This window comes from Felis catus, chromosome A1 (assembly GCF_018350175.1).
Source record: "Felis catus isolate Fca126 chromosome A1, F.catus_Fca126_mat1.0, whole genome shotgun sequence".
In the NCBI taxonomy this organism is placed as follows: domain Eukaryota; kingdom Metazoa; phylum Chordata; class Mammalia; order Carnivora; family Felidae; genus Felis; species Felis catus.
The window spans coordinates 123,971,648-123,982,842 of NC_058368.1; the positions used below are offsets into that span (position 1 = coordinate 123,971,648).

General features: G+C 39.8%; 1 protein-coding gene across 14 annotated transcripts in view; it reads left to right on the forward strand.

The window, feature by feature from the left end:
- DDX4 (DEAD-box helicase 4) overlaps positions 1–11,195 on the forward strand; it is a 101,180-nt gene that overhangs the window by 19,816 nt on the left and 70,169 nt on the right. For all 14 annotated transcript variants that reach the window (XM_045060742.1, XM_045060748.1, XM_045060743.1 and 11 more), the window contains one exon: positions 2,094–2,154. In XM_045060742.1, coding sequence (XP_044916677.1) covers positions 2,094–2,154 — 61 coding nt within the window. The remainder of the gene's footprint in view (positions 1–2,093; positions 2,155–11,195) is intronic.

Sequence of the window (11,195 nt, forward strand, 5' to 3'; positions counted from 1 at the left end):
TTTTGGATTCTAGTCACTTGATAATACTTTGGCCACTAGGAAAAAAAAGTCTTCAGAATTGCACTTTAAAGATAGAAAACTAGATCATTCTTGTTTTAATGTTTATGGTAATTGTAAATTGGAACTTTATACTGTAGTAATTACCAAAATCCCAAAAGTATTTGCCTTTCTTTTCTTAATAACTCAGAGAATAATTGGGTGGCTCTTGGGCTTTATAAAAGTAGTTTTAAAAGTCATTTAGTGTCTTTTGTGAAATAAATCTTAGAAAATAAGTATTACTGAGGCACCTGGGTGGTCAGTTAAGTGGCTGACTTCAGCTCAGGTCCTGATCTCACCGTTCATGAGTTCAAGCCCAGCATAAGGCTCTGTGCTGACACCTCAGAGCCTGGAGCCTGCTTCAGTTTATGTGTCTCCCTCTCTCTCTGCCCCACCCAGCTCATGCTTTGTCTCTCCCTCTCAAGAAAAAAGAGTAAGTAAACATTGAAAAATTAAAAAAAAAAAAGAAGTACTACTTTTGCACTCTTTTGGCTTATTTAAAGGAACTTAGGTAAAGAAATATTGTGTCTGTTCTAAAGTAGCCAGTTAATTAAGGTATCATCTTAAGTTTTAGGACACCTTTCTTTTTTTTTTTTTTTCAACGTTTATTTATTTTTGGGACAGAGAGAGACAGAGCATGAATGGGGGAGGGGCAAAGAAAGAGGGAGACACAGAATCGGAAACAGGCTCCAGGCTCTGAGCCATCAGCCCAGAGCCTGACGCGGGGCTCGAACTCCCGGACCGCGAGATCGTGACCTGGCTGAAGTCGGACGCTTAACCGACTGTGCCACCCAGGCGCCCCTATCATTTTTAAAGTATTGAATTCTGCTTTTCGTGTGCAAGAATTTGAGACCTCTCTTCTGTAAGTTTTGTCCTAAGTAGAGGTAGCTTATATGAGGGGAAATAAAGGTGTCAGTTAATGATTATAAGAGCACCCTAGGAGTTAAGGTGAGAAAAAGGTTACTCAAGTTTTTGTTAACACAGAGATACACTAAGAAATATTGGAAGTTTCCCAAATTAACTTGACATTTAGCTATTGGTTTTATAACAAAAGTTGAAATTTCTGAGCCCAATAGAAATGCAAGTACATCCCTGGAAATGTAATACATATATATTAATTGTAAATACATAGTTTTTGAGACTAAGGTAGGGAAAATGGGATAGGTAGTATTTGAGAACATCATTGACATTTCAGCTGTTGCTGTGAAAAGTTTGATTAAAGTTAATGATGCATATTCTGATCCAGTAGCTAACATGAACCACTTCGTTGTATTTATACTGCATTTGCATTGTACATATATAGGTATATTGTTTTTAGTGCATCAGTGACCTTTTATTTTAGAGTGAATTCATTTTAAAAAATTGTGAACATGTTAATTTGTTTCCCTTTATAGAAACAAAGTTGAAGTTTTAAAGATAAATTCCTGTAGTACTTTACTGTAGAAACTATTGTCCACTGCTCTCCTCTGTGCTCTACTCTATTCTGTGCGTTGTTAATGAGTATACTGTAAAATACAGAACTTTTAAAAATGTATATTAGCAGGCATTGATTTATTCATGTGTTATTTTCAGATTTTATTTATATAATAATAGTACTTAATTATACTTTTCAAATATATGAGTGAGTAAACTTTTAAGTCAGATGTCAGCAAACTCTTTCCATAAAGGGTTAGATAGTAAATAGTTTAGACTTCACAGAATTTAGGATCTCTGTTGCAACTTCGGTATCATGGTGGGAAAGCAGCCATAGACATTTCTAGATGAATGAGGATCGCTATGTTCCAATATAACTTTATTTACAAAAACAAGTGGCTGACCGGTTTTGGCTCATAGCTATAGTTTGCTGATCAATGTTTTAAGTGATACATTAATACGCTATACGTTCAGTATTAAAGTGAAGAGGTTTTGGAATAATTAAGGAATGAGTGGCGTAGAAAATCTTAGAGACTGTTACTGTTTTGTTTGGAACAAAGTCCAGTTGTTAAAATTTTCTAGCATTTGTGATGACATATTCTTATTTTCAAAGTAGAAAATGAGTCTTTTCTTCCTGTTAACAGGAGAGGTATTCTTCTGGAGCAAATGGAGACACTTTTAACAGGACTCCAGCTTCATCATCAGGTATGTGTTGAGGCAAAAAGATGGATCCTTTTCTAGGTTAAAGGCTTCACCTAGTGAATAAGGAGCAGACTAGTAGACATCTTATAAATAGTGTTTGTTAGATTTCTGTGAGAATTCATTCTGTTTGGATGTTGTTTTTTTTTTTTTTAATTTTTATATATATGAAATTTATTCACAAATTGGTTTCCATACAACACCCAGTGCTCATCCCAAAAGGTGCCCTCCTCGATACCCATCACCCACCCTCCCCTCCCTCCCACCCCCCATCAAACCTCAGTTTGTTCTCAGTTTTTAACAGTCTCTTATGTTTTGGCTCTCTCCCACTCTAACCTCTTTTTTTTTTTTTTTTTTTTTTCCTTCCCCTCCCCCATGGGTTCCTGTTAAGTTTCTCAGGATCCACATAAGAGTGAAACCATATGGTATCTGTCTTTCTCTGTATGGCTTATTTCACTTAGCATCACACTCTCCAGTTCCATCCACATTGCTACAAAAGGCCATATTTCGTTTTTTCTCATTGCCACGTAGTACTCCATTGTGTATATAAACCACAATTTCTTGATCCATTCATCAGTTGATGGACATTTTGGCTCTTTCCATAATTTGGCTATTGTTGAGAGTGCTGCTATAAACATTGGGGTACAAGTGCCCCTATGCATCAGTACTCCTGTATCCCTTGGATAAATTCCTAGCAGTGCTATTGCTGGGTCATAGGGTAGGTCTATTTTTAATTTTCTGAGGAACCTCCACACTGCTTTCCAGAGCGGCTGCACCACTTTGCATTCCCACCAACAGTGCAAGAGGGTTCCCGTTTCTCCACATCCTCTCCAGCATCTATAGTCTCCTGATTTGTTCATTTTGGCCACTCTGACTGGCGTGAGGTGATACCTGAGTGTGGTTTTGATTTGTATTTCCCTGATAAGGAGCGACGCTGAACATCTTTTCATGTGCCTGTTGGCCATCCGGATGTCTTCTTTAGAGAAGTGTCTATTCATGTTTTCTGCCCATTTCTTCACTGGGTTATTTGTTTTTCGGGTGTGGAGTTTGGTGAGCTCTTTATAGATTTTGGATACTAGCCCTTTGTCCGATATGTCATTTGCGAATATCTTTTCCCATTCCGTTGGTTGCCTTTGAGTTTTGTTGGTTGTTTCCTTTGCTGTGCAGAAGCTTTTTATCTTCATAAGGTCCCAGTAATTCACTTTTGCTTTTAATTCCCTTGCCTTTGGGGATGTGTCGAGTAAGAGATTGCTAGGGCTGAGGTCAGAGAGGTCTTTTCCTGCTTTCTCCTCTAAGGTTTTGATGGTTTCCTGTCTCACATTTAGGTCCTTTATCCATTTTGAGTTTATTTTTGTGAATGGTGTGAGAAAGTGGTCTAGTTTCAACCTTCTGCATGTTGCTGCCCAGTTCTCCCAGCACCATTTGTTAAAGAGGCTGTCTTTTTTCCATTGGATGTTCTTTCCTGCTTTGTCAAAGATGAGTTGGCCATACGTTTGTGGGTCTAGTTCTGGGGTTTCTATTCTATTCCATTGGTCTATGTGTCTGTTTTTGTGCCAATACCATGCTGTCTTGATGATGACAGCTTTGTAGTAGAGGCTAAAGTCTGGGATTGTGATGCCTCCTGCTTTGGTCTTCTTCTTCAAAATTCCTTTGGCTATTCGGGGCCTTTTGTGGTTCCATATGAATTTTAGGATTGCTTGTTCTAGTTTCGAGAAGAATGCTGGTGCAATTTTGATTGGGATTGCATTGAATGTGTAGATAGCTTTGGGTAGTATTGACATTTTGACAATATTTATTTTTCCAATCCATGAGCAGGGAATGTCTTTCCATTTCTTTAAATCTTCTTCAATTTCCTTCATAAGCTTTCTATAGTTTTCAGCATACAGATCCTTTACATCTTTGGTTAGATTTATTCCTAGGTATTTTATGCTTCTTGGTGCAATTGTGAATGGGATCAGTTTCTTTATTTGTCTTTCTGTTGCTTCATTGTTAGTGTATAAGAATGCAACTGATTTCTGTACATTGATTTTGTATCCTGCAACTTTGCTGAATTCATGTATCAGTTCTAGCAGACTTTTGGTGGAGTCTATCGGATTTTCCATGTATAATATCATGTCATCTGCAAAAAGTGAAAGCTTGACTTCATCTTTGCCAATTTTGATGCCTTTGATTTCCTTTTGTTGTCTGATTGCTGATGCTAGAACTTCCAGCACTATGTTAAACAGCAGCGGTGAGAGTGGGCATCCCTGTCGTGTTCCTGATCTCAGGGAAAAAGCTCTCAGTTTTTCCCCGTTGAGGATGATGTTAGCTGTGGGCTTTTCATAAATGGCTTTTATGATCTTTAAGTATGTTCCTTCTATCCCGACTTTCTCAAGGGTTTTTATTAAGAAAGGGTGCTGGATTTTGTCAAAGGCCTTTTCTGCATCGATTGACAGGATCATATGGTTCTTCTCTTTTTTTTTTGTTAATGTGATGTATCACGTTGATTGATTTGCGAATGTTGAACCAGCCCTGCATCCCAGGAATGAATCCCACTTGATCATGGTGAATAATTCTTTTTATATGCCGTTGAATTCGATTTGCTAGTATCTTATTGAGAATTTTTGCATCCATATTCATCAGGGACATTGGCCTGTAGTTCTCTTTTTTTTACTGGGTCTCTGTCTGCTTTAGGAATCAAAGTAATACTGGCTTCATAGAAGGAGTCTGGAAGTTTTCCTTCCCTTTCTATTTCTTGGAATAGCTTGAGAAGGATAGATATTATCTCTGCTTTAAACGTCTGGTAGAACTCCCCTGGGAAGCCATCTGGTCCTGGACTCTTATTTGTTGGGAGATTTTTGATAACCGATTCAATTTCTTCGCTGGTTATGGGTCTGTTCAAGCTTTCTATTTCCTCCTGGTTGAGTTTTGGAAGAGTATGGGTGTTCAGAAATTTGTCCATTTCTTCCAGGTTGTCCAATTTGTTGGCATATAATTTTTCATAGTATTCCCTGATAATTGTTTGTATCTCTGAGGGATTGGTTGTAATCATTCCATTTTCATTCATGATTTTATCTATTTGGGTCATCTCCCTTTTCTTTTTGAGAAGCCTGGCTAGAGGTTTGTCAATTTTGTTTATTTTTTCAAAAAACCAACTCTTGGTTTCGTTGATCTGCTCTACAGTTTTTTTAGATTCTATATTGTTTATTTCTGCTCTGATCTTTATTATTTCTCTTCTTCTGCTGGGTTTAGGCTGCCTTTGCTGTTCTGCTTCTAGTTCCTTTAGGTGTGCTGTTAGATTTTGTATTTGGGATTTTTTTGTTTCTTGAGATAGGCCTGGATTGCAATGTATTTTCCTCTCAGGACTGCCTTCGCTGCGTCCCAAAGCGTTTGGATTGTTGTATTTTCATTTTCGTTTGTTTCCATATATTTTTTAATTTCTTCTCTAATTGCCTGGTTGACCCACTCATTCGTTAGTAGGGTGTTCTTTAACCTCCATGCTTTTGGAGGTTTTCCAGACTTTTTTCTGTGGTTGATTTCAAGCTTCATAGCATTGTGGTCTGAAAGTATGCATGGTATAATTTCAATTCTTGTAAACTTATGAAGGGCTGTTTTGTGACCCAGTATATGATCTATCTTGGAGAATGTTCCATGTGCACTCGAGAAGAAAGTATATTCTGTTGCTTTGGGATGTAGAGTTCTAAATATATCTGTCAGGTCCATCTGATCCAATGTCTCATTCAGGGCCCTTGTTTCTTTATTGACCATGTGTCTAGATGATCTATCCATTTCTGTAAGTGGGTGTTAAAGTCCCCTGCAATTACCATATTCTTATCAATAAGGTTGCTTATGTTTATGAGTAATTGTTTTATATATTTGGGGGCTCCGGTATTCGGCGCATAGACATTTATAATTGTTAGCTCTTCCTGATGGATAGACCCTGTAACTATTATATAATGTCCTTCTTCATCTCTTGTTACAGCCTTTAATTTAAAGTCTAGTTTGTCTGATATAAGTATGGCTACTCCAGCTTTCTTTTGGCTTCCAGTCGCATGATAAATAGTTCTCCATCCCCTCACTCTCAATCTAAAGGTGTCCTCAGGTCTAAAATGAGTCTCTTGTAGACAGCAAATAGATGGGTCTTGTTTTTTTTATCCATTCTGATACCCTATGTCTTTTGGTTGGCGCATTTAATCCATTTACATTCAGTGTTATTATAGAAAGATACGGGTTTAGAGTCATTGTGATGTCTGTATGTTTTATGCTTGTAGTGATGTCTCTGGGACTTTGTCTCACAGGGTCTCCCTTAGGATCTCTTGTAGGGCTGGTTTAGTAGTGACAAATTCCTTCAGTTTTTGTTTGTTTGGGAAGACCTTTATCTCTCCTTCTATTCTAAATGACAGACTTGCTGGATAAAGGATTCTTGGCTGCATATTTTTTCTGTCTAGCACCCTGAAAATCTCGTGCCATTTCTTTCTGGCCTGCCAAGTTTCAAAAGAGAGATCAGTCACGAGTCTTATAGGTCTCCCTTTATATGTGAGGGCACGTTTACCCCTTGCTGCTTTCAGAATTTTCTCTTTATCCTTGTATTTTGCCAGTTTCACTATGATACGTCGTGCAGAAGATCGATTCAAGTTACGTCTGAAGGGAGTTCTCTGTGCCTCTTGGATTTCAATGCCTTTTTCCTTTCCCAGTTCAGGGAAGTTCTCAGCTATTATTTCTTCAAGTACCCCTTCAGCACCTTTCCCTCTCTCTTCCTCCTCTGGGATACCAATTATGCGTATATTATTTCTTTTTAGTGTATCACTTAGTTCTCTAATTTTCCCCTCATACTCCTGGATTTTTTTTATCTCTCTTTTTCTCAGCTTCCTCTTTTTCCATAACTTTATCTTCTAGCTCACCTATTCTCTCCTCTGCCTCTTCAAGCCGAGCTGTGGTGGTTTCCATTTTGTTATGCATTTCGTTTAAAGCGTTTTTCAGCTCCTCGTGACTGCTCCTTAGTCCCTTGATCTCTGTAGCAAGAGATTCTCTGCTGTCCTGTATACTGTTTTCAAGCCCAGCGATTAATTTTATGACTATTATTCTAAATTCACTTTCTGTTATATTATTTAAATCCTTTTTGATCAGCTCATTAGCTGTTGTTATTTCCTGGAGATTCTTCTGAGGGGAATTCTTCCGCTTGGTCATTTTGGATAGTCCCTGGCGTGGTGAGGACCTGCAGGGCACTTCCCCTGTGCTGTGGTGTATAACTGGAGTTGGTGGGCGGGGCCGCAGTCAGACCCGATGTCTGCCCCCAGCCCACCGCTGGGGCCACAGTCAGACTGGTGTGTGCCTTCTCTTCCCCTCTCCTAGGGGCGGGATTCACTGTGGGGTGGTGTGGCCCGTCTGGGCTACTTGCACACTGCCAGGCTTGTGGTGCTGGGGATCTGGCATATTAGCTGGGGTGGGTAGGCAAGGTGCAGAGGGGCAGGAGGGGCAGGCTTAGATCGCTTCTCCTTAGGTGATCCACTTCAGGAGGGGCCCTGTGGCAGCGGGAGGGAGTCAGATCCGCTGCCGGAGGTTTGGCTCCGCAGAAGCACAGAGTTGGGTGTTTGCGTGGAGCGAGCAAGTTCCCTGGCAGGAACTGGTTCCCTTTGGGATTTTGGCTGGGGGATGGGCGGGGGAGATGGCACTGGCGAGCGCCTTTGTTCCCTGCCAAACTGAGCTCTGTCGTCCGGGGGCTCAGCAGCTCTCCCTCCCTTTGTCCTCCAGCCTTCCCGCTTTCCGAGCAGAGCTGCTAACTTATGTCCTCCCAGACGCTAAGTCACGCTTGTTGTCGGAACACAGTCTGTCAGGCCCCTCCGCTTTTGCCAGCCAGACTCGGGGGCTCTGCTTGGCCGGCGAGCCGCCCCTCCGCCCCGGCTCCCTCCCGCCAGTCCGTGGAGCGCGCACCGCCTCACCGCCCTTCCTACCCTCTTCCGTGGGACTCTCGTCTGCATTTGGCTCCGGCGACTCCGTTCTGCTAATCCTCTGGCGGTTTTCTGGGTTATTTAGGCAGGTGTAGGTGGAATCTAAGTGATCAGCAGGACGTGCGGTGAGCCCAGCGTCCTCCTAAGCCGCCATCTTGCCGGAACTCCTGTTTGGATGTTTTTAATGAGGGCCACTTCCAGCTAGAGGAAGCAAGAGAGGAGAGAGTATAGTGATATAGACCATAGTGCTTTAATATTATTTGGTTTTGTAGGTTTCCTGTAAATCCTTTGCCCAACTTGGAAGTTGTATATTTGTCTTTCATACCACTAGAGAATTGTCAGGGTTCCTGACATGTGGAAGTAGGATATGGGATTATTAGGTTGTTGTTTGTTTTTACAGTGTAAATATTAAATATTTAATATGTAATATTAACACTACACAAGCAATGGGTCAGTTAAGAAATCAAATGGCAAATCAAAATATGTTTCAAAACAAAAGAAAAAGAAAACATAATATTCCAAAACCTATGGGATGCACCAAAAGCAGATGTTAGAGTGAAACTTAAGTTATAAATGCTTGTATTAAGAAAAAAAGTTGGGGCGCCTGGGTGGCTCAGTAGGTTGAGCATCCAATCTTGGCTCAGGTCATGATTTCACGGTTCATGAGTTTCAGCCCTGTGTCGGGCTCTGTGCTGATAGCTCGGAGGCTGGAGCCTGCTTCAGATTCTGTGTCTCCCTCTCTCTGACCCTTCCCCGTTCATGCTTTGTCTCTGTCTCAAAAATAAATACACATTAAAAAAAAAAGTTAAACAACTTAACATGAGACTGCAGAGAGCTAGAAAAAGAAAAAACTTAGCTGAAACTTAGTGGAGGAAGGAAATAACAAAAAACAGAGACTAGAATAAACAGTTACATAACGTTAAAAGTAATGACCAGTTTTTCAAAAAAAATCCCTGCAAAATTGGCAATGTTTTAATTCTATTAACTAGGATAAAAAGATTCAAAATTGAAAAGAAATGGAAGAGAAGACGGTAGATAACCACAGAAATACATAGTGTGATAACAGATTATTATATACATTTAAATACAAATCAGATAATTTAGGAAAATAAAACAGATAATTCCTAAAAACACACCAGTTACCATGATTGAATCATGAATCTTGAATCCAAGAAATAGGAAATCTTCTTAGACCAATAAAAAGAATGAAGCTGAATTAAGAATCAAAACTCCAGCATGGAAAAGCCCAAGACCTTATAGTTATATTGGTGAATTCTACCAAATATTAAAAAAAATTAATGATACTCTTTATCAAAGTTTTACAAATAATAGAATAGAAGGAACACTTTCAGAATCATTCCATGAAACCAGTACTATCCTGATACCAAAACAGGATAAAAACGATACAAGAACAAAATCTAGTTTGTCCCATGTCAGTATTGGTACTCCAGCTTTCTTTCCTTTGACATCCGTTTGCGTGATAAATGTTCCTCCATTCCCTCACTCTGACCTGCAGATGTCTTTAGGTCTAAAATGAGTCTCAGGGCACCTGGTTGGCTCAGTTTATTAAGTGCTAGACTCTTGATTTTGGTTCCGGTCATGATCTCAAAATTGATGAGATCAATCCCCCCTACCATAATCTGCGCTGACAGCATGGAGCTTGTTTGGGATTCTCCCTCTCCCTCTCTCTCTGCCCCTCTCTCCTCATGCTCTGTCTCTCAGAATAAATAAACGCTAAAAAAAATAAAATGAGTATCTTGTAGGCTATAAGGTTGTTGAAGTAAGTTGCAGTAGTAGTGACCTGTCAGGGTAATTGTTTAATCCTGGGAAGCCATCAAGATATCATGAGTTTTGGGGTGTCTGGGTGACTCAGTCATTTAAGTGTGTGACTTGATTTCGGCCTAGGTCAGGCTGTGTACTGAGTGTGGATGATGCTTAAGATTCTCTCTGTTTCCTGAGGCACCTGGGTGGCTTAGTTAGTTAAGCGTCCAACGGTTGGTTTTGGCTCAGGTCATGGTATCATGGTTTGTGAGTTCCAGCCCCAAGTTGGGGTGCAGAGCCTGCTTGGGATTCTCTCTCACTCCCTCGCTTTCTGCCCCTCCCCCACTCATGCTGTCTCTGTCTGATAAGTAAATGAAAAGACTTAAAAAAAAGATTTTCTCTCTCTCTCCCTCTTTCCCTTTCCTCTGCTTGCCTGCACTCTCTCTCTCTCAAATAAAAAAATAAAAATTAAAAGCAAATTTTAATTCCCATGTTCACCTTAAGTTCAAAGTAATTATCTTGACAGAAGTTAAGAGATGCTTTTGCTGTTGTCAAGATGTATTTATTTTACATAAACTTTTAAATGTAGTGGTTTAATATAGAATATTCAGATTAAGAAAAGTTGATGAAATTGCTGCCTGCTGAAACCCCAGCAGAAGGCTAACTTTGCTTCCATCCTATGAACTACTTACATGCATGTGTACTTGAAATATCCAGAAAAGACAAACAGGTAAAAGATTCTGTGTTTATTTGCATAGATTACTATATCATCAGGAGAAACCTTGTTCTTTCAGGTGCTGAAAACCAATTTTTGTAAAGGAATTAAAATTTAGATGTATATAAAAGTAGAACATTGTTTTGTGGTGAAATCTTGAAGAAGCTAGATTGAAACAGCCACCAACTTTAGCATTAGATCTCTGAATGTTTAGGCAAATGAAATGAAATCAGGTAATGAAAAATGCTATCTACAAGAAGGTAAGCATGCAATTTACAAGTATTTTTTGTAGCTCTTTTTTTTTCTTTTTAAAAAAAAATTTTTTTTTTAACATTTATTTATTTTTGAGACAGAGACAGAGCATGAATGGGGGAGGGGCAGAGAGAGAGGGAGACACAGAATCGGAAGCAGGCTCCAGGCTCTGAGCCATCAGCCCAGAGCCTGACGCGGGGCTCGAACTCACGGACTGCGAGATCGTGACCTGAGCCGAAGTCGGACGCTCAACCGACTGAGCCACCCAGGCGCCCCGTAGCTCTTTTTTTTTTTTTTTTTCATAGAAATAGATTTTTTATTATAGAAATGCATATGAAGCTAATGAGTGTATCTATGCCAATACCTAAATATGCGCTTGGAAAAAAAAAACA